Source organism: Pyrus communis, chromosome 8, assembly GCF_041283825.1.
Source record: "Pyrus communis isolate YQ-2024b chromosome 8, ASM4128382v1, whole genome shotgun sequence".
In the NCBI taxonomy this organism is placed as follows: domain Eukaryota; kingdom Viridiplantae; phylum Streptophyta; class Magnoliopsida; order Rosales; family Rosaceae; genus Pyrus; species Pyrus communis.
In genome coordinates, this window is record NC_142572.1 from 23,384,305 (window position 1) to 23,406,329 (window position 22,025).

The window sequence follows — 22,025 nt, forward strand, 5'->3', positions numbered from 1 at the left end:
TCGGGACCTATTTAATTGCAAGATCACATCCAAAGGTCTTGGAACATTTTCCTAAACTCTTATGCAAAATATTTCGTAAAACTAAAAATTTCAATTTTGATAAAACTGTGAGTAACCCACGTTTTCCAATCGATTTTGAAAATTTTAACAAGAATCATTACAAAACCGAAATTCGAGTAATTTCATAAATTTTCAACCGATAAAATTATAATTTTAGGACATTCAATTAGTTTATGTTATTTTTTCTATTTTTTAATTTTAAAAATAAATAAAAATTAGTTTCGGGACCTAATTAATTGCAGGATCACATCCCTAGGTCTTGCAACATTTGCTTGAACTCTCACACAAAATATTTCTAGAAACCAAAAATTTCAAAATTTCACAAAAAATTGTGAGGTATAACCTATGTTTTCCAATAGAGCTTGAGAAATTAACAAGAACTATTATAAGCCAAAATCGAGTCATTCTCACCAAAACAATTTGTTTTATCATATTTATTTACTACATTCCGTAGTTTTTGCCCAATAAAATTATATTTTAGGAACACTATTAGTTTTTTTTTTTGTTTTTTTTTTATTTTTATTTTTATCAAATGATATTATCAATATTATGGAGGGTTGTCTTAGTCTCATAATAGGCTAGCATGTGGTTCAAATTTGCCTTTGTCGAGAATTGAACCTAAAACCTCTCACTTACAAGTGAAGATAAATACCACTAGACCGTAATATTAAATGACACTATTAGTTTATATTACTTTTCTATTTTTCAACTTTAAAAATCAATAGAAAATAGTTTCAAGACCTAATCAATCGAAGGATCACATCCAAAGGTCTTGCAACATTTTCCTTAACTCTTACGCAAAATATTATGTAAACTAAAAAATTTTCAATTTTTTACAAAAACTGTGACTTATAACCCACGTTTTCCAATCGATTCTGGAAATTTTAACAAGAATCATTATAAGCCTTATTCAAGTCATTCTCATCGAGGCTACATGTTTCTCAAATTAATTTACAACATTCTGTAGATTTTTTACCGATAAAATTATATTTTAGTGACACTCCATTAGTTTACATTATTATTATTATTTTTTTCAACTTTAAAAACCAATATAATAGTTTTGGGACCTAATTAATTGCATAATTGTCACATCCCGACCCGGGACGGATCACCTCCCAGGCCCGCTCCACCATCGTAGCATGATATTGTCCGCTTTGGGCTTACCATTCCCTCACGATTTTGTTTTTGAGAACTCACGAACAACTTTCCAGTGGGTCACCCATCATGGGATTGCTCTAGCTTCCTTCTTGCTTAACTTCGGAGTTCCTACGGAACCCGAAGCCAGTGAGCTCCCAAAAGGCCTCGTTCTAGGTAGGGATGGGAATATACAATTAAGGATCACACCCCTGGGCGATGTGAGATGTCACAATCCACCCCCCTTAGGGGCCCGACTTCCTCGTCGGCACACACGCGACCAGGGTTAGGCTCTGATACCAAATGTCACATCTCCGCCTGAGGCGGATCACCTCCCAAGCTTGCTCCACCACCGTAGCACGATATTGTCCGCTTTGGGCTTACCATTCCCTCACAATTTTGTTTTTGGGAACTCACAAGCAACTTCCCAGTGGGTCACCCATCATGGGATTGCTCTAGCTCCATTCTCGCTTAACTTCGGAGTTCCTACGGAACCCAAAGCCAGTGAGCCCCCAAAAGGCCTCGTTCTAGGTTGGGATGAGAATATACAATTAAGGATCACACCCCTGGGCGATGTGGGATGTCACAATAATCACATCCAAATGTATTAACTCCCTCGCAAAATATTTCAAAAACTAAAATTTCAAATTTTTCAAAAAAAACTGTGAGTTACAACTCACATTTTCCAATCGATTTTGATAGTTTTTACAAGCATCATTATAAGCCAAAATTCGAGTCATTATCACCGGACCACATGTTTTTCTAAACTTGATTTTGGTATTTCCGAAAATTTTTCGCCACATCTCATGTTTCCTAAATTAACTTAATTTGGGGACCTTCTATTGATTTATATATTTTTTTCTATTATTCAACTTTTAAAAATAATAAGAAATTTCATAACCCAATTAATGGTAAGATCACATCGAAAGCCTCGTTTTCAATTGATTTTGGGAATTTTAGCAAGAATCAATATAAACCAAAATTTAAGTCATTCTCCTCAAGACCACATGTTTTCTCAAATTAATTTACGACATTCCCGTAGCTTTTTTACTAATAAAATTATATTTTAGCGACACTATTAATTTATATTAATCTTTTATTCTCAACTTAAAAAGTCAATAAAAAATAGTTTCAAGATCTAATTAATTGTAGGACCACATTCATAGGTCTTGCAATATTTTCTTGAGCTCTCACGCAAAATATATCTAAAAACTTAAAATTTCAAATTTTCACAAAAACAATGAGTTTTAATTCACGTTTTCCGATCGATTTTGAGAATTTTAACAAGAATTATTCTAAGTAAAAAATGGAGTCATTCTCACCGTGACTACATGTTTTCTCAAATTAATTTACGACATCCAGTGGATTTTTTACCGATAAAATTATATTTCAGGGACACTTTGTTAATTGATATTATTTTTTTCTATTTTCAACTTTAAAAATCAATAAAAAATAATTTTGTCACCTAATTAAGTGTAGGATCACACCCATATGTCTTGCAACATTTTCTTAAACTCTCATGCAAAATATTTCTAAAAACTAAAATTTTGAACTTTTTCACAAAAAACTGTGAGCTATATAATCCATGTTTTCTATTCGATTTTGGGAATTTTAAGAAGAATCATTAAAGCCAAAAGTCGAGACATTCACATCAAGACTACACGTTTTCTCAAATTAATTTAATGCATTCCGTAGATTTTCAACTAATAAAATTATATTTTAGGGACACTATTAGTTTATATTATTTTTCTATTTATCAACTTTAAAAATCAATAAAAAATAGTTTCGGGACCTAATTAATTGCAAGATCACATCCAAAAGTCTTGTAACATTTTCCTTAGCTCTCACGCAAAATATTTCATTAAACTGAAAATTTATTTTTTTATTTTTTTTATTTTTTTTAACAAAACCTATGAGTTATAACTTTTGTTTTACAATCGGTTTTGGGAATTTTAACAGAATTATTATAAGCCAAAATTCGAGTCATTCCGTTGATTTTCGACTAATATAATTATAAATTAGTTGACACACCCCGACCCAGAAAGTCCACTTGGACCCTGAATCGAGCTGTGCTGGCCGACACCTGGAAGGTGACGAAGCCATAAAATGTGATAGTGTATAAAAAGTGAATAAATTTGAATCTAAAAGTGTCTAAGTACCAGAGTGCGCTACGAGTGGGAGCGAACCCATTTCACACGCGATGTCAGAGCATAAGTAAGGTACAGTAGTATGGGTAAGAATCATACCCTCAAAATATCCATTAATACTAAGATTCACCACAGATTGTTGTCGATACAAACTCAGCAGCTAAAACCTGGAGGGCACCAAACAGAAGGTGTGAGTAAGCAATAAAACCAAGCTTCCCAAAGTTATTACCTCTCTAAAAGTAATGCCCTAATGTAAAACCCGTATCGTTTTCCATAAGACAGTACAACATATATACATATATCCAAACCATACTCAGAAATGACCAAAACCACGGTTTGCCATTAACTCCACCATACATTAATAAGTAGGCCAAATGAACTAAATCAATACAAAGTGATATATCAGTCAGAGTCATCTAAAATGACATGTACAACTTATCCGTATCTCATCAATCATGGCTAGCATATAAGTCGGAGTCACCTCTAGTGACCTGTACGACTTATCCATATCTCATCAATCCTGGCTAGCATATAAGTCGGAGTCACCTATAGTGACCTGTACGACTTATTCATATCTCATCAATCTTGGCTAGCATATAAGTCGGAGTCACCTATAGTGACCTGTACGACTTATCCATATCTCATCAATCCTGGCTAGCATATAAGTCGGAGTCACCTATAGTGACCTGTACGACTTATCCATATCTCATCAATCTTGGCTAGCATATAAGTCGGAGTCACCTCTAGTGACCTGTACGACTTATCCATATCTCATCAATCCTGGCTAGCATATAAGTCGGAGTCACCTATAGTGACCTGTACGACTTATCCATATCTCATCAATCCTGGCTAGCATATAGCTCAATAAGTATACCTGCACACGAGTCGGAACCACCTAAAGTGGTCTGTACGACAGGACTGGGTGTAAATAAATAAGCTCAAGTGCTACGATCACGTGAAGACTGGGCGAATAATCGCGGGTCACCTACGAGTCGGAACCACCTAAAGTGGTCTGTACGACAGGACTGTGCACCTACCTTGAATCCAAGGTGAGCATAAGGTGCGGGAGGTGAACATCACGTGAAGGACTGTGCCCTGGCCACGGGCGGGAGCACTAACACCGGGGTGCAGGTTTATGAGCTCTCAATGCATCTCAATATAACATGTGCAACACATGGCAACCAGTACGACAGTATCGAAGTTGCCTAACACATAACTGTAGTCATGCTATAACGCAATCGATTCAACTAGTACCATAAACTCACCTGAACTTACCTGGGTGTCCTGAGTTCACCTTTGCACTTGAAAGCATTCCCAATAATTATATGCAAGTAATATACATATTGATATACTATGATGCAATCTAATACTCAACCATGTCGTAGCATGTTCAATTATAAACAATACAGTGAGAAGTGTACAATCAATAACGCATTACTCCCAAACTACTTATTTTCAGGGATAATTATCCATGACGACCCAATTAACACTAATTTAGCTAACTAATTCATAAAACTAAAACTTGCCTTTACCAATTTCTTTCGCCTTACTCAATTTCCCAAGCAAGGCTTTGGTCTCAAATATTTTATGGCTGCATCTAACGTCTCGTTAGACTGCCTACGTACCCTAAATAGGGATCAAGCCATTCGTAGTTCATATCGTACTTCAAGCATTCACAATAATTAAATATGAAAGTAATATACCTAATCAATTTAAAATTGTCGATAGAAGTCTCAATAATATGTACGATAAAAAGGAAAAGATCCACTTACTTGGAGTCCACGCTATGATTCTCTAGCGCACACATCGAGGCGTCCTGAATGATTGGTCCCTGTGACCAATTATCAAATCACATCTCAGAACTCTTATCCGAAGAGTACGTAATTCACATAAAACACAACCTCAACGACATTCTAAAATAGTTTGATACCCATTGACCACAAGTCAACCGTCGATCAAAGATCGATGGTAGGGTTTACAACCCTGTATAACTTGACCCGGAAGATCCGCATATCAGATTTCCAATCCGCAACTCCCAACGATCCACAATATGTTTCAAGAATAACATACTAAAATTTCGTTACGATCCAACGGTCAGATCTCCGCCAATTGCCTAAAACAAGTGGCCATGAACATTTATTTTACTAACTTACAAATCCAATTCAGGAAGATCCGTAAGTCGGATTCCCGATCTGTAAATTCCTATAATCTTTAAATATTACGTATTATAATATATCCCATTTTGGTGATGATCCAACGGTCGGATCATCGATTCACATTTTTATCAAGTAACGTATCGTAACGAATTTAGGTTCCAACTATCAACCTACGTCATTCAAATGACAAAACTGAATTCAAGACATTTGACATAGCCTAAAAATAGCATTGGCGGCCCACTGGCCACGCGCCGCCGCACGCGCCGCCGCGGGTGGCGGTCCGCCGCCCCGACTCGCCGGAAAATCCAACTATTTCCAAAAATTCTCAAACTTCACAGAAATGAAGATCTCAGTGAGTGGAGCAACTTTCATACCTGCCACGAAGTCCAAAAGTGGACGGAAGATGGTCAATTTTGCCCACGAAGCCGGCGGATGCCTAAAACTTCCCGACGTCGATTCGTCGTCTACGGTGGTCCAACGGGGTCAAGGTTGGTTGGGTTTTGCTCCTGGGATGATGGGCTACAAAGCCCAAGTGGTGGCATCGGCCATTGCTTTGCCGATTTGCCGGAAAATCGAAAAGGGTGGCCGGAGCACCATTGATTTTCGTCAACTTTCGTGGCCTCAAACCGCCTCATACCATGGTCAATCAAGGTGGTTCTTGGGTGGGTTTTGTAGAGGGGAATGAGAGCTTCAAGATGGTGGTGGTGGCATCGAAAAACTCCACCGGAGTTGGCCGGAATCGGCCTTGGAAGATGGTCTCGTGGTGGCGCGGGTATGGGTGCACGGGAAGCTCTCTTCCCTTTTTTTTTTTTTTTTTTTTTTTTTCTTTTCTTCTTTCTTTCCTCCCTCCGTTACTGATTTTGGGCTTCCCCCACAAAGTGGGGGTTTAATTTAAATACACACTAAACCTTGAATAACCAATTTCGAACGTCCGTAACTATACCGTTATAATCCGGACGCGCAAACGGTTTTCGCCTATACGTTCGTACCAAAGAGTACTACGAGGATATGCTTAAAGAATAAGTCCCACACCTCTCAAGTCGATGGTCAACGGAAGTCAAAATCCTTGCCTCTAGGGCAATTTAGTAAATTCACGCTTTTAAAATAAAATAAAAACGTAAAATTCGGAACGGGTTGTCACATTAGTGACACTCAATTAGTTTATATTATTTTTTATATTTTTCAACTTTAAAAATAAATAAATAATAGTTTTGAGACCCAATTAATTGCAAGATCACATTCATAGGTCTTGCAACATTTTCTTGAACTCTCACACAAAATATTTCCTTAAACTAAAAACTTCAATTTTTTTTCACAAAAAACTATGCATTATAACTCACGTTTTCCAATCCATTTTGGGGATTTTAAGAAGAATCATCATAAGCCAAAATTCGAGTCATTCTCATCATGACTAAATGTTTTCTCAAATTAATTACAACAATCCACAGATTTTTGACCGAAAAATTACATTTTAGGGGCACTCTATTAGTTTAATTATTTTTCTATTTTTCAACTAAATAAATAAATAAATAATAGTTCCAGGACCTAATTAATTGCAAGATCACATTCAAAGGTCTTGAAACATTTTCCTTAATTCTTATGCAAAATATTTCCTAAAACAAAAAATTTCAATTTTTACAAAAACTGTGAGTTATAACCCACGTTTTCCAATCAATTTTGAAAATTTTAACAAGAATCATTATAAACCAAAGTTCGAGTCATTCCATAGATTTTCGACAAATAAAATTATAATTTAGGGACATTCAATTAGTTTATATTATATTTTCTATTTTTCAATTTTAAAAATAAATAAAAAAATAATTTTGGGATCTAATTAATTGTAGGAACATATCCATAGGTCTTGCAACATTTGCTTGAACCCTCTCACAAAATATTTCTAGAAACTAAAATTGTAAGGTATAACCCACGTTTTCTCATCGAGTTTGAGAATTTTAACAATAATTATTATAAGCCAAAATCGAGTCACTCTCACCGAGACAACATGTTTTCTCTAATTAATTTGCCACATTCTGTAGTTTTTGACCGATACAATTATATTTTAGGGACACTATTAGTTTTTTTTTTTTTTTTTTGGTTGAATGAACGATATTATGTACACTATGAAGGATTGGCTTAGCCTCACAATAAGCTAGCAACAATGTGGTTCAAATTTGCATTTGTCGGGAATCGAACATAAGATCTCTCACCGACAAGTGATGAGGAATACCACTAGACTGTAGTACTAAGTGACACTATTAGTTTATATTATTTTACTCTTTTTCAACTTTAAAAATCAATAAAAAATAGTTTCAAGGCCTAATCAATTGCAGGATCACATCCAAAAGTCTTGCAACATTTCCCTTAACTCTCACACGAAATATTCCGTAAACTACAAATTTCAATTTTCTCACAAAAACTATGAGTTATACCCACATTTTCCAATAAATTTGGGAATTTTAACAAGAATCATTATAAGCCAAAATTCCAGCATTCTCATTGAGACTACATGTTTTCTCAAATGAATTTACGACATTCCGTACATTTTTACCGATAAAATTATATTATAGGGACACTCCATTAGCTTATATTATATTTTGTATTTTACAACTTTAAATTCAATAAAAATAGTTTCGGGACCTAATTAATTGCAAAATCACATCCAAAGGTCTTATAAGATTTTCCTTAATTCTCACACAAAATATTTCATAAAACTAAAAATTTCAATATTTTCACAAAAATTGTGAGTTATAACTCATATTTTCCAATCAATTTTGACAGTTTTCAGGCATCATTATTAGCCAAATTTTGAGTCATTCTTGCCGCACATGTTTCCTATAATTGATTTAGGTCTTTCCGAAGATTTTAACTGCACCACGTTTCCTAAATTAATGTAGGAGATTTTGAAGATATTCAATGGATTAACTTAATCTTGGGGAGCCTCTATTGATTTATATACATATAATTTTTTTTTTCTTTCTATTTTTCAACTTAATAAATGAAAAAAAAATATTTGGAACCCAATTACTGGTAAGGTCACATTTAAAGGTCTTGCAACACTTTCCTTAACTCCCAGGCAAAATATTTCCTAATACTATAAATTTCAGAATCAATACAAATAGTCTCAGGACCCAATAAATGGTAATAACATATTCAAAGGTCTTGCAACATTTAACTCCCACGCAAAATATTTCCTAAAAATATAGTAGGATCACATCCAAAAATCTTGTAAACATGGGCTATGTATCCAAGATTCCGACTATCCCCTGTTGGAGGCTAAATGAAAGGAAGGATCAACCTTTAGGGCCATAGACAACTCAGGGCCAGCAATTAGTTCAAAACTTTTGGGACCAAGACACCAAAACTTGACCCACAGTTTTATTGCACACGTATTTTCTAGGGTTAACTGTACTATCCCTAACAACTTTTCTCTAGTGCAGACCACCAATACATATCTTAACATGCAATTCCTAAAGCCTACGGGACGCATCTAATTACAACTTTGGGGTATCCAATTGGACCTATAAATATTTTACCCAGGAGAGCCACTTCATCAACTAGGAGACATCCAAATTCTAGGGAGCTCAAAAGGCCCAAATTATGAATCATGACAAACTCAAAGACTTGTTCCATTCTAAGCCGGATTATCAAACGGATATCAGCAAAGCAAAAGTAGAAGAAAAACAAAACAAGCATATAATATAAATCAGCCTACATGAATGTGCCGGACAAAGACACTGCTGAAGTGGATAAGCTTGGATCCATAGCTCCGACTCATTCATCTTCTGCGCCGTCTAGTTCCATAAGCTTAGATCAACCCCAAAAAGCCGCAGCTGCAGCAGGGTGGTTTTATAGAATAACAGTCCTGCAATGCCAACCCAGTTTTCAAACCTGACAATGGAAAGTAAGATAAGAAGAAATGAAAGAACATGCGTAAGGGTCAACCTCATTCAGTGAGAAAACAATCCATCTTCACATCTGTTACATCGAGCCGCAGTATCTCTGCTCTACAACTTAAAATTGATCCAATGCTGCAAAAACACAATATTGATCATCAGTGCTTGTTCAAATTTAAGTTAAAGAAATTAAATAATTTCACTCAAATGTATATAACTCTTTCCTTTGCCGTTAAATGAGTTTTGATGCACGTATGCATCAACCCCTGAAGCAATGTTCAAGTTTGCAACATTATAAAATGACAGAGAAGGCCATTCTAAATTTCTAATGAACAGAACACACAGAATGGAGTTGCCAGCCTCTAAATAGAAGGGATCTCTACTGATCCTCCATTCTGTGATTGAGACAGAACCCTACTCTCTCAAGTTCAAGGTGATCAAATAAAAAATTATACCTAGGTTGGGTGCGTCCAAGATCCCCATGAACGAATTCCTTGATGTACGTTCCAGCCTGTGCTTCAAAGACATACATAAGTGCCTTGTTTCATATATATTGATTGTAATTTGATCTTTTCAATCAGTCAGTGGTAACAGGCAGAAATTCAACTAAATAAGCAAATAATATGGGAACTCTCTGAATTACTAAAAAGGTATTTTTTAAGTTTCTCTCAGCTGAATGAAATTCTGATGAGAGCAGTATTAATATGAAAAAAGATTAAATCCAAAATGAATTTTTATTCTCTTTATGACAGTTTCCACATGTTTTCCTAAGCCTTACAGAGAAAAGAAGAGGACAAATATATAGGAAAATGAAGAGTATTCATTGATTAAGGCTTCTCCTCAAATAAGTATGGAATTCGATTACCAAAATCGAACCTCTACGATGTGAATATGTAGGCTAACAAAATTTAGTTCAATAATATATTGCTTCAAGTTTTATTTTCAAGATAATGAGATAATTTACCTGGGTACACAGATGCAAAAGAAAATACTGAGAACTTCCAACAATCTTCTCAATTCTCATCCTAAATTGGAAAATGGAGAGACTCTGATTTAGATTCAGAAAAAGATTGGAGTCCAAACCAATGTTTGTTCCACAATATTTGAATAATAGACAAACCAATGTATGATCTTTTCTCGTTCTAATGGACTTCGGCGGTGAAGCACCCTGATGGGAGTCCTCTGCTGAATATGCTGTGCAAAATAAACAGATACTGGTAAGGAATCAGCACTAAGATAAGATTTCCCCAGCCACAGGAACTAGTTAAAAAAGTATAGTAAAAAAGGCCCAACAATTTGTCATCCTTTAAAGTTGACAATAACCAAGTAGAAAACTATTACGAGGCTCAGAAAACAGATCACCGTGTCTTTAAGTGAAGATATAAAATGCAAGTCCTCATCCTTGAGAGGGCGAGAAATCCACACTAACGCAACATACTGCTTCTGCATGAAAATTCAAGACAATATAACAAGAGGCCATCAACATGATGTGAAAAGAGGGGTAAGCAGGTGGGGGAGACCAAAAAAAAAAAAAAAATGAAGAAGAAAGAAAACCTGTTTCTCTGCTTCCCCTTCACGCATTAGATCCCATGACTGACTATCAACCAGCTTCAGATTTTTCACACCTACCTGCATGCATATTGTGCTTTTTTGTAATTGTTCGATGACAAGAAACAAAAATTCCAATTTGGCAGTGAGCTCACCAATTTATTTTCCAAGTTATTTATCGCTATTTCCAAACTTTTTACAGAGTCATCACACGGGACAAGGCGAGCGTTTTGTATCTCAAGCAGGAACGGCCTTCCAGAACCCAACATCCTCACCTAAGATATTTACATACTTTAGAATTTGCTAATTGAAATCAAACTGCAGTACAGAAAGGCAGATTTCCATTACATCGATATCTTCTCTTCCGGCAGCATGAAACTTGTAGTTATCACCATGACATATAGGAAGAACGTTGCTACCTAGTATCTCCTACGAAGGAGAACAGAAATAACAGTCAGCATCTCCAGATCTCCACCACTGTTTCCAGAGCAACAAGCCAAATTAGAAAGATTGTGGCCAGTATTTGGAGTAAATTTTACCTCGACGGATGATTCTCCCATTCTCTCATCATCAATAATCCAACAGGATTGACTCACATTTCTCGAGTACTGTAAAATAAAAAAGTAATTAGCACCAATTACAATACATTTCGTGTTAATAACGTCAGCTTATGGTACAGAGGTAACCATAAGATTAGCTTATGACACAAGTGACAACAAGATTGGCTTATAACACAGAGGCAACCTCAAGATTAAACTGATGCAAGCACTCTGATGTAGATATAACAAAACATTTAAACTCGTTTTCCAACTTTCAGATACAAGCTAATAGGTCGACGGTAGATTTCAATATGCCAAGATAAGCCTAACATTTGGTTATACTAAGTTAAGCTAGTTATTTTGAACAGGAAAAATCACAATTAGCTTACCTTCAGGTATCTCCCACCAACATAGATTTGCGTCCGGTAGCAGAGAAACTCTAAACAGCAAGGTTCACTGGACTAGAAAGGATAAAGTACAAGTAAAATTAGAATCAACAACATAAATGATTTACCGGACTAACTAGGTGATGTACAAGCATGAATAACCTAGACCATTCAGCCCTGATACCAAGTTAATGCTTAAAGTTTGAAACCAAGAAAGGCAGTCCAGTAACTGATCCCATAGTATAACCAAAATTGGACAAGTAACACTCAAATTAAGTTCACTCATGCATCATTATGCCCCATCACATTAAAAAATGGCAATTAAATTCTTCAGATCATTCGAAAAGCTTGCCACTTGGGGAACTAATACCATACAAAATTCCATGAGTACCTGCTCTAGAGGTAACTTCAGGCACACAGGCGATTCATTAGCTTGCAAACTCACAAAAGACCTTTCAACAACCGCATCAGCTTCACTTGTCGAAAACCCAGAGCATTTGATGTCATCATTAATTCTGTCCAAACCATTGCCTGAACCTATTAGAATAGCAGTAAAGAGACACTTAAAAAATCAGGCAGTTGGTATCAAGTTGGTATCAGATGTGGTGCCATTAAAACTGGGGTAACAGCCAATGTGCTACGTGTCAGCATGTAGAAATGCTGGAGACTCGCCTCCCTTAATTACGGTCTAACCATGAGAATTTGAAGTGAAAAAATGATGATGATGAATAAATAATGCTTCATCTTTTTTTTCACTATCAGATAATACTTTATCTTTTCAAATACTTTGAAAACCAGACATTAACACAGGTTCTCTCGCTTCTATTCAACACCCTGAAAATATACTTAAGCACGAGGAGAGAGAATAACAATAGACAGCTTGAAACAAATACTTTTCATTTTAGGCAGATGAAGAATTGGTTTCTAATAAACAAGCCCTGAGTTAGTTCTTAAAAGTTAAAACCTATTAAATATTCTCTTTAAAAACCATTGGAAAAAATCATAAAAGCAAAAGCTAGATGTAGCATCTTCTAACCAATCATCAAGGGATATCGACAGAAAGCATGACCAACAATTAGGCTTTGGCTACACCTATCTCCACAAACAGTAGACTGATTCCTCTTTGGGACTGATCACAGAAGGTTTACAAACACAATGCTTGCATATTCCCTAGTTATACATGACAATTTTTTTCTTAATATGAAACGTTGTCAGATTTCTCACTTCAGTATTAGCGTATAAATATCAAACAGTACCAAAATAGTGAATAATAACTTTAGAAACACATGTTATGTATATAAGTTCCCACTTATGTGCTAGAAATATAAGGGCAACAGAAAGCAAGATCCTACTGAATTTGGCAAGAAAACTAGAACAAGTGATGGAGTTTAAAACTGAACATGCCTGTTTTTCTTCTTTTGCACCCCTCATTAGAACTATCAACTGTTATTGATGCTATACGGTGAGTGTATGTCAAACGGATGCGGAAACTGCTTATGCTGGACTTACAACCCTGCAGAACTTCAAATTATTGAAGATTACTCTCATCCATTTGAAATTGATTATTCTTAGCTCTTATGGATCATATAAAACTCTATATTTGTTTTGTCAAATAATGTCATATAGATAACATAATTAGAATCTGAAAGAAGAGAAGCTTTACATACCAACATTGTTTCAAGGATCTCCGTAAGAGAAATTTTTAGAGCGTCCTTTGCAGAAATGCATTCAGAGAGTGATTTTCCTTGGAACCAAAGTTCAGATTCAAACTTTCTTTTCATATATAGCCTACAAAAGAAAGCACAAAATTACATTGACCTATATAAATAGTTTGTTCAATGAGCTTGGAGACGTTCAAACTTGGATAAACAGATACTTGACTCCAGTCTACAGTTCAGATGTAGAATGTGAACCGGATGCAGAAGATATAACTAATAGATTAGGTAATTTTGAAACTGTCCAAAGTTCAACAGTGAAAGAGCTTTACTGTGAAAGTACATTTCTTACCAAGCAATACGATCATTTTCCTGGATAATTGGAGGTATGGATACTTCAAGAGAAAAGCTGTCAATCTGAAAGCCCTGTTGCCTAATCAGATCGGAAATGGAAACAGCCAATTCACTGGCACTCTCCCTTTCTACCACCAACTTGTTATCCGCAGAATAAGTGAACTGCAAGATCCCCAAACAAACTCTGCAAACTACCGGTTCTCTAACATTACTATCCACCAAATGTTTCTCTGAATCTCCAAGAACTGAACTCAAGATTGACCGCGATAGTGAAGAACGATAGTAATCATGCTCTCTGATCCCAAATAACCGTAAGATGCATCTGGTGCATACCTACAAGGGAAATTTTTTTTATTTTTTTCTTATTAATCTCGGAAACACTTTAACTAATGAGGACGTTTGAACCAAACCTACTTAGAACTACGAATTGAATAATCACCGACTGCAAGTGAACGAGCCTCCAAAATATAAAAGTATTAGGTTTAATAAAATGCGGAAGAATCAATATTTGGAAGAATATGACGTTTGAAGCAGCCTCCAAAATATAGTGAAACCCTTGAATTAATAGAGGCAAAAGGTAAGAAGAGATAAACTAGGGCAAAAGCAGAGCTTACGCCGGAGGACCATAAGTCTACGACGGCGCGACTAGGCAACCCTCGGACGACGTCGCAGAGAGATTCCGCATTGTCGCCATTAACGGTGGCCTGCGAAGCATCTTGGGTCTCGTTTGCCATTTCGAAAAGCCCTAAAGCTCAATGGAGTGGATGATTACTTTGCTACTTCTCAGAACAATAGATGTAGATTGTGCCGATAAACCCTAACCCTAAGCTCCTTTTAGCTTTGTCGAATAACGGGCAAACTGGGCAAGTTAGGCCCTCTCCAACCGACTAAATACTTTTTCTGTTCCATTAGTATAGCTAAATTTTAATAGGATGACTCGGCGTCAGGTCCAATAATTTACAACCTAATCTTTTCAAAAAACTTCGTACAGTACTTTTGTGTTTACGAGCCAAAGTTTTAACATAAGAAAGTCAAAGTATATATTTTATTTGCGGTGATAGGCTAAAAATAGCCCGTTGACATGAAAATCATCTTTAATCGAGGATTAGGTTAAAGGTTTCTTGTTTCCACCCGCTCAAAAATGGGAGAACCGGCCAAAGAGCTGGCCAAGAGCCTCCAGCCCTATAGCCTAGCCCTCCAGCTCAGCCTATTTGAATTTTAACAACTACATGATGTCAGCATGATATCATCTAGCAACGACTAGCTGACATCATGCTGTCGTCAGGTTACTGTTAAAATTATTTTATTTTTTTTATTTCTAACGAATTTTTTTTAAAAAAATTTCTAATTTTTTTTCCTATAAACACCTAAGTCATTCTTGTACCATTTCTCACATATTTTTCACCATTTCATACTATCTTATCTCATTTTATTTCAATTCTTCACATTCTACTCTCTTACCTCTTCCAATAATCTAATTCTTCACTTTCTACTCTCTTACCTCTTCCAATAATCTTTCCTTTAATTTTTTCAATAATTTTCAAAATGTCACATCTGCAATGAAAGGAAGAGCTTGGACCCGACAAAAAGGTGAAACTCTTTGCAGGGCTTACAAATGGGTATCGGAAGATAGTGTCAAGGGTAGTTCTCAAACAAGTGAAGGTGTCTGGAGGTGTGTGAATTTTACCCCAATATCCAACCAATTTATTAACATTAGAAGCTGAAGATAAGAAGTGCCATGTAAATAAGAATCATATCTAAAATTTGCACAACAAATTACATCTCGACACGTGGCACTAGAAATCCTATAAAAAAAAATACTAAGATTACATATCGATAAGAAATCTGGAGAGTTACTCATTTTAGCAACACGTGTCACTCGAAATCTTATCGAAAAATTATTGAGCTTACATAAAGATAAGAAATTTGAAGAGTTACTCACGTTAGCAATACGTGTCACTCAAAATCATATCCAAAAAAATTATTGAGATTATATAAAGATAAGAAATCTAGAGGCTTATTCATTTGGCGACAAGTGACACTCAAAATATGTCCGAGAACCTTATTTTACTATGGTAGTTTAATTTAAGTAATCATATTAATTCAATTAAAATAATAAATTATGTTAGGCCAATGGCCTTTTGGCCCTCTCGGTTGAAAATGGTTTTTTGTCAAAGGGTTATGTTTGTCTATGGCCCTTTGACCCTCTCGATTGGAAATGATATAAAATATAGTATAGCACTGTTCATTAAAATATAATTTCTTATAGGGTTATAGGGCTAAAGGGAGCCCTTGACCTTCCTTCAGTTGGAGATACCTTGTAATATAAACCCTGGGCGGGCTAATTAAATTACTATTATCGCCTTAGTTATTGAAGTTTTTGTACGTTTTATGCTTTCTATTCCATTAAACAAACCGGCATAATAGTCATTTTACCTCTAATGAAAATGAGACATCAGTGTAGACACTAAATACTTGTAAGTTAGATGTCAAATTTGACTTTCATACTTAATATCCAATTATAATTGACGAGTTACAAATTCTCTTATTGTTGTGAAATCAATGATATGTGTGCAGTAGAATATAAAACAAATAAGACACAATATTTACGAAATTTTACAAGTGTGCATACGTCCTAAAGGCGGCAATAACACTTTCTCTTTCTTTCCTTTTCTCTTTCTGTGTGTTCTCCTCTCTTGCTTTGATGATTGTTTTATAGACAAAGTGTCTTCAATTTAACAAACCAGCCAAGCGACTTTCTTTGACAATTTTGTAAAGATACAAGTCATCCACTCAAACCAAATAATAGATGGAAGACACGTGGTCATCTATATTTGCAACACCCACGTTGTCTAGATATGTATAGATAGATAATTGACACTTAAAATGCATGTAAAAAACTTGATTCAAGAACAAAGACTTGTAGTTAAGAAGTTAAAAACATATCCCTTAACCCAAGATCCTATGTTCAAGCTTCAAATTCGTCCTCCTGCCACAACAATATAGACAATTTGGTTTGAATTTTCTTATTTGTCATCGGCCAATCAACACTTTATTTTCTAACGTAGACCACTTGACAAGCAATAGTGGGAGAAGATGATTTGAGGACATGAACTCAATATGGAGTACTGTTAACTTTAGGTGCAAGCCCATCGCCCCGTCATATAAATTTGCCCGTCAACGTTTTAGTGATAAATAGTTCAGCAAACAATTAATTGAAATTAAACTTTAAGAGGTAAATTGACAATGAGTTACAAGTTTAGGGGGAAGAATTTGGCATATACATGAAAGTTAACAACACTATGTTTTCTATACCCTAACTCATGGACAAGGAGGAATTCAGATTCTCTCATGATCTCGCAGTTTGAAACCGACGGATCAAGAAATCGGACCATTCAAGAGAGGGAGAGAGAGATCAAGACCCTTGATTTGTGAGGCGGCCCAATAATATGGGCTAATGGGTTGAGTAGTTTAAATCTCTGAATCCGTCAGCTCTAGACACAGAGATCAGGAGAGAATCTTGATTCGACAAGGAGTACCTACCGACACTATTTTCCCCTGTCTGCAATTCTGCATCCTGCTAGTTGTGGACTCTTGCCGTCCGCGGTGGTTTGGTTTCCAACAAAAAAACAGTGCCTGCAGGGTTCTTTTAGTTCAACCAAACTTAAAGATAATCTCCTTATGCTCTCACACATCACCGAAACTTGAATAATTTGTCACCTGCACAACCTTGTTATTTACAACTATGTCCTATACACCAACACATGTGAAGTAGTATGTTAAATGAAATTTTATTCAATACTAAATACACCAAGTTTTTTTTCTTATTGTTTACATTATCCATACACGTACAAGCAGAGGGCTATCAGACTTCCATAGTCCCCAAATAAAAATAAACAGAAAGTGTTCTACAGGCGCGAAGATAAACCATGTAGATCCACATAGCCAGAAAGCACCGCCCGGCTTCGTTCTTTCACCTTTGTTTGAAAAATCACCCTGCAGATTTTTACACTGACATTATCTCAATGTGCTTCTAAATAAATCAATCACAAAGACCAATAAGAGGCAAATCTACCTCAGGCCTTCGAGCCACATTTCAGTGAGCAAAGTTTCACCAGGGTAGACATGTAACAGGAACCGGCCTGATACACACTTGACCAGGTTTGGATCTTCTCCGCAAATGCATTTCACAATTGCCCTGACTGCAAATCCAAGTGTGCACAAGCCATGCAGTATCGGCCGTGTGAACCTTTGATAATGCAGCACAAAAAAGTTAGATAAACTGAAAACTTGGGTTATGATGAAATTGGAAAATCTATGGTACAGGATGCGGCCTTGAATATAAAATGAGAGCAGAATAGCTACAAGTTGTAATTTTCCTAGATTGTAAACAAAGCTTGTTTCAAATAAAATGGACCTCCTAATGACAGTGTAACCCATCGCAAAATTAAAAGAAAAATCTTTAAAAAAGTCCAGCTGTTCAATTTTAGTGTGGAACTCACCCTGCAGCTTTTGCGAACATAGGATCTGAATGCAAAGGATTGTAATCTCCAGATAGCCTATATAGCAATGCCTGTAGAAGGGCATAAAGAAGTCAAATGATTACATGGAATCCCATTTTCAAGGAGAACAGATAAATTGAATATCTTGTGTAACCATGTCAATTTATAATCTGAATGTATCTAGAGTATAAAACATCTTCGTCACTCACAAAGATGAATATACCTTTTTGTATACGATCATCAAAAATCATGTGCATCTTAAAGAAATATTATTTTAGTTTGGAAGCAAGCACAAGCCATTTATAGCTGCCTATTGGTCATTGTAAGCACCAATTGGGAATTAGGTTGACAATGAAGGAGCGACTAAAAGACTTGAAACATAGCTTTGGTAGAACTTGACGACTCTTAATTCTGCAGGAAAGAGTACCGCCTAACTCTTTACATGAGACAGTGACTTTACTTTTTGCAAATAACGAAATAAATGCTACATGCCTGAGATGGCTGTGTACAATCTTCATACACTGCAAAAGGTTGACCTTTTGGGGTTGTCACAGATGCAACCTGGTCTTTTGGATAGGTTGAATACGAATACCGCTGGGATGATTTTGAGAAGCCACCAGCACCTCGCAGAAAAACAGTCGACCTGGAAAGAAACACCCCATCTATGTCAATTGCTTGACAATATTAGATCATCTATTTCAAATGAGTACTCACCGATTCATGCAATACAGTACACCAGAATCTTTGTCGTAACTTTTTGTTTCAATCTCGAGAATAGCAGCTTTACCTGTAAATCAACAGCAAAAATTTGCTAATTATGGCCTTGCTATTAAAAAAGAATTTTTAAAAATGAACAGTACAACTTATTTTGGACCTTCGTTTAAGAGATGTGAGCCTTCAAGCAATATGTACACATCAAACTGATACACATACATCTTACTTATGTTTCAATATTAATAAACCTTTTAAGTCAAACTTCCTTGTACTCTTATGCAGATGATTCTGCAAGTTAAAGAAATAATAATACTTCTACTGATAGATACAAACCTTTATCATGGAGTCCAGCAAGAGTCACAATATTTTTTAACTGCATAAAACAACATAACATGGAGCTTAACAAAACCAATAAAAAAGACTCCTACCAAGGCAATCGCTGAAAGATCGATCAAGATATAAACTATCAACTTTGAATGTTATAAAAGCAAGGTACTTAATAAAAATTGTTGAATTGGAGGCAGACAATCTCCCTTTACTTAAACCAGTTATTCCATATGCTGGTAAAAAAGTTAAACTAATTCTATGTGAAGAAACCAACTACTGCATATTCAGGCATAACACGAACTATGTATCATATATATCTTGTTTTCAAAGGCCTTACAACAGCACTTGAAGGCAGTGGCTTGTAGAGTTCTATGTATTGTTGTCCATGCAGCAAGAGTTGCGGATCATATCTGGCGGCAACAAAAACCAGAAATTCTAGTTTGCTTCTCGTCAAGACAATGTAAATTCAAGCAAGAACTCAGAAAGTATTTTACTCATGAAATATGTAAGGGGTTCTTATCACTGATACTTACTGCAACCCTGGAAGACCAGCACCACCTGGCAGAGATCCGAGCGAGAATAGAGCAGAAAACGTCGGCAAGACCTACCGAAAACAGCAACATTCATTTACGCTACGCAAAATGCATATGTTATGGAAAACACACAAGCATACACGCACCTCGCAGCACCGTGTTTTTACAATTTACTCAATGTATTGTGCTAAACAAAACAAATCAAATCATGATTTAGCGAAAGCAAAATCGAATGAATTATTAACACCGCACCTGGATGAAATTCTGGCCCTTTTCATGATAAACATATTTCAGTTGGTCGACATCCACGGCATCCCGAGCGCAAGCTCCAATGCCCAACGCATACAGCGCGACATCTCTGCCGAGTTATAAAACATCAGCACAGGCAGTAAGCAAGTAATTAAGCGGCGTTAATTGAGAATTATATATGAATTTAATTATATATAAAAAAAAAAAAAAAAAAAAAGAGCTTTCGGAATTGCTGTAATGGAAGTGCTTAAGCTTACCTCTCGGAGTAGGTGTACGTGCGCTGAAGTCCCCATAAAAATATGCGCGCGCAACAAAAAGAGAAAGCAAAACGAAGTTATGAGAAAACGAGATCAGAGAGATAGGCTTAGTGGATCGCAATCCAAAGAATTACCAGAAAACAAGATTAATTGGAGCGCTGAGAGCTACAGAAACAAGCAATTAAACAAGGCGCGAAAAGCACCTCGGGGAATTTGTGAGATTCGATACGAGCGGGATCGAACTCGGACGACGCATCGGACGCCATATCAACGCTCTCTGTTTCTGCTGTGAATTCTGAGTAAGCTTGGAATGGGATGATGGATGGGGTAGATAATGGTCAGAAGAACTGCAGTCAGCGAGGGAGGTCGCAAAATGTTGGCACGCGTACCTATTCCCATTTAACAATGTCCAAATATTCACTACCATTATTAAGGTCTCGTTTGGTACGACGTATTACACGCCAAACAGGCGATTTAATAACGTGTAATCATCTCGGTCTGATTATGTTCTGGTGTGATAAAAGATTGTATCACTTCCGACTAATTAAAACAAGGGCCATTAGTTAAAAGTAGACATGTTTTTGACATTTGATTGTGCTTCTGATCATATTCTAAAAATTGCTCTACTTTTTCTTGTGACTAAGTCTATATTTGCCCTTTATTCGTTTTTTTATTGGTCCACATATCCTTCATTGATGTTAAACCACAAAGAACGCACCACCACCTTAAAGACACCCGACATTCTCAACTTCATTCTCATATCCATTTTTCGGTTGCTACGCCTTGACTAATTAAATTTGGAGGAGTGAAGAACATTTGAAACACCTGTAGACATCGAAATTTCAATGAAATAAATGTTAACTAATGTATTAAATTACAACATTTATTCATTTTACTTAGATCAGATATTCATTTCACTTACATCACACATTCATTTCACCTACATTACACATTTACTTCACTTACCAACTCCACTCACTTCACCAAAAAAAATGGATGGTGGTGATTCACTCTCTTGGCCTATAAATAGCCTTCTCCATCAAGAGAAAGGGGAGGAATTTTATATACACACCAAAACCTTGAAGCCTTGAAACTCTAAAGCTCTCAAGAAAATCCCGAAGGATCAAGAAAAACCCTCTTCGTTCTTCGTCAAATCCTCTTTCAAGATCAAGCTCCAACGGCCCTTGAAGAACTTCCACCAACTGAAGATCAAGCCCCGATGGCCTCTTGAAGAAAGTGTTCATCATTCATCATCCGTTCATCCTAAGATCAAGCCCCAACGGCCCTTTGGATCAACAACCTCAACAAACCCATACACCCATTCTTCAAGATCAAGCCCAACGCCCTTTAAAGATTCATTCATCAACTGTTCATCCCTAGATCAAGCCCCGATGGCCCTTTGGATCAACAGCTCATCCACAAACCTACACCCTACGAATATAGAATCAGAGGATCAAATTACAAAGGGATTGTAACCCCAAAAATCATTAATACAAAAATATATTTTGTACACGTATTCTTGTTTCTTGTTTCAGGAATTTTTCGTGTTTACAAATTTGGCACGTCCAGTA

At 36.1% G+C, this 22,025-nt stretch overlaps 2 protein-coding genes and 1 long non-coding RNA gene across 4 annotated transcripts; all 3 read right to left on the reverse strand.

Moving 5' to 3' along the window:
* Positions 1 to 3,309: 3,309 nt before the first annotated feature.
* On the reverse strand, positions 3,310 to 6,369 carry LOC137716849 (uncharacterized). Its single transcript, XR_011065752.2, has 3 exons — positions 5,872 to 6,369; positions 5,114 to 5,172; positions 3,310 to 3,508 (listed from the first exon to the last, which is right to left on the reverse strand). It is a non-coding gene; the product is annotated as an uncharacterized LOC137716849 (long non-coding RNA).
* A 2,674-nt stretch (positions 6,370 to 9,043) lies between these two features.
* Positions 9,044 to 14,861, reverse strand: LOC137717646 (Pseudouridine synthase family protein). Of its 2 annotated transcripts, none has more exons than XM_068457067.2 (16): positions 14,487 to 14,861; positions 13,871 to 14,205; positions 13,531 to 13,651; positions 13,268 to 13,376; positions 12,255 to 12,400; positions 11,867 to 11,938; positions 11,478 to 11,546; positions 11,287 to 11,367; positions 11,094 to 11,213; positions 10,945 to 11,019; positions 10,753 to 10,833; positions 10,511 to 10,584; positions 10,355 to 10,415; positions 9,846 to 9,901; positions 9,440 to 9,525; positions 9,044 to 9,359 (listed from the first exon to the last, which is right to left on the reverse strand). In XM_068457067.2, exons 1-15 carry the CDS (start codon positions 14,604 to 14,606, stop codon positions 9,441 to 9,443), a joined length of 1,605 nt encoding a protein of 534 aa, XP_068313168.2. In that variant the 5' UTR covers positions 14,607 to 14,861; the 3' UTR covers positions 9,044 to 9,359; position 9,440. The 2 variants fall into 2 exon arrangements, with proteins under 2 accessions (XP_068313168.2, XP_088555110.1); XM_088698984.1 differs by having other exon boundaries at positions 10,732 to 10,833.
* A 2,783-nt stretch (positions 14,862 to 17,644) lies between these two features.
* ECH2 (enoyl-CoA hydratase 2) lies at positions 17,645 to 20,851 on the reverse strand. The gene is made up of 11 exons (XM_068457506.2): positions 20,658 to 20,851; positions 20,455 to 20,477; positions 20,201 to 20,306; positions 19,949 to 20,019; positions 19,753 to 19,825; positions 19,422 to 19,461; positions 19,089 to 19,161; positions 18,867 to 19,017; positions 18,375 to 18,445; positions 17,948 to 18,121; positions 17,645 to 17,868 (listed from the first exon to the last, which is right to left on the reverse strand). The coding sequence occupies exons 1-11, from the start codon at positions 20,718 to 20,720 to the stop codon at positions 17,781 to 17,783; spliced, it is 933 nt and encodes a 310-aa protein (XP_068313607.1). The 5' UTR covers positions 20,721 to 20,851; the 3' UTR covers positions 17,645 to 17,780.
* Between the last annotated feature and the right edge of the window lie 1,174 nt (positions 20,852 to 22,025).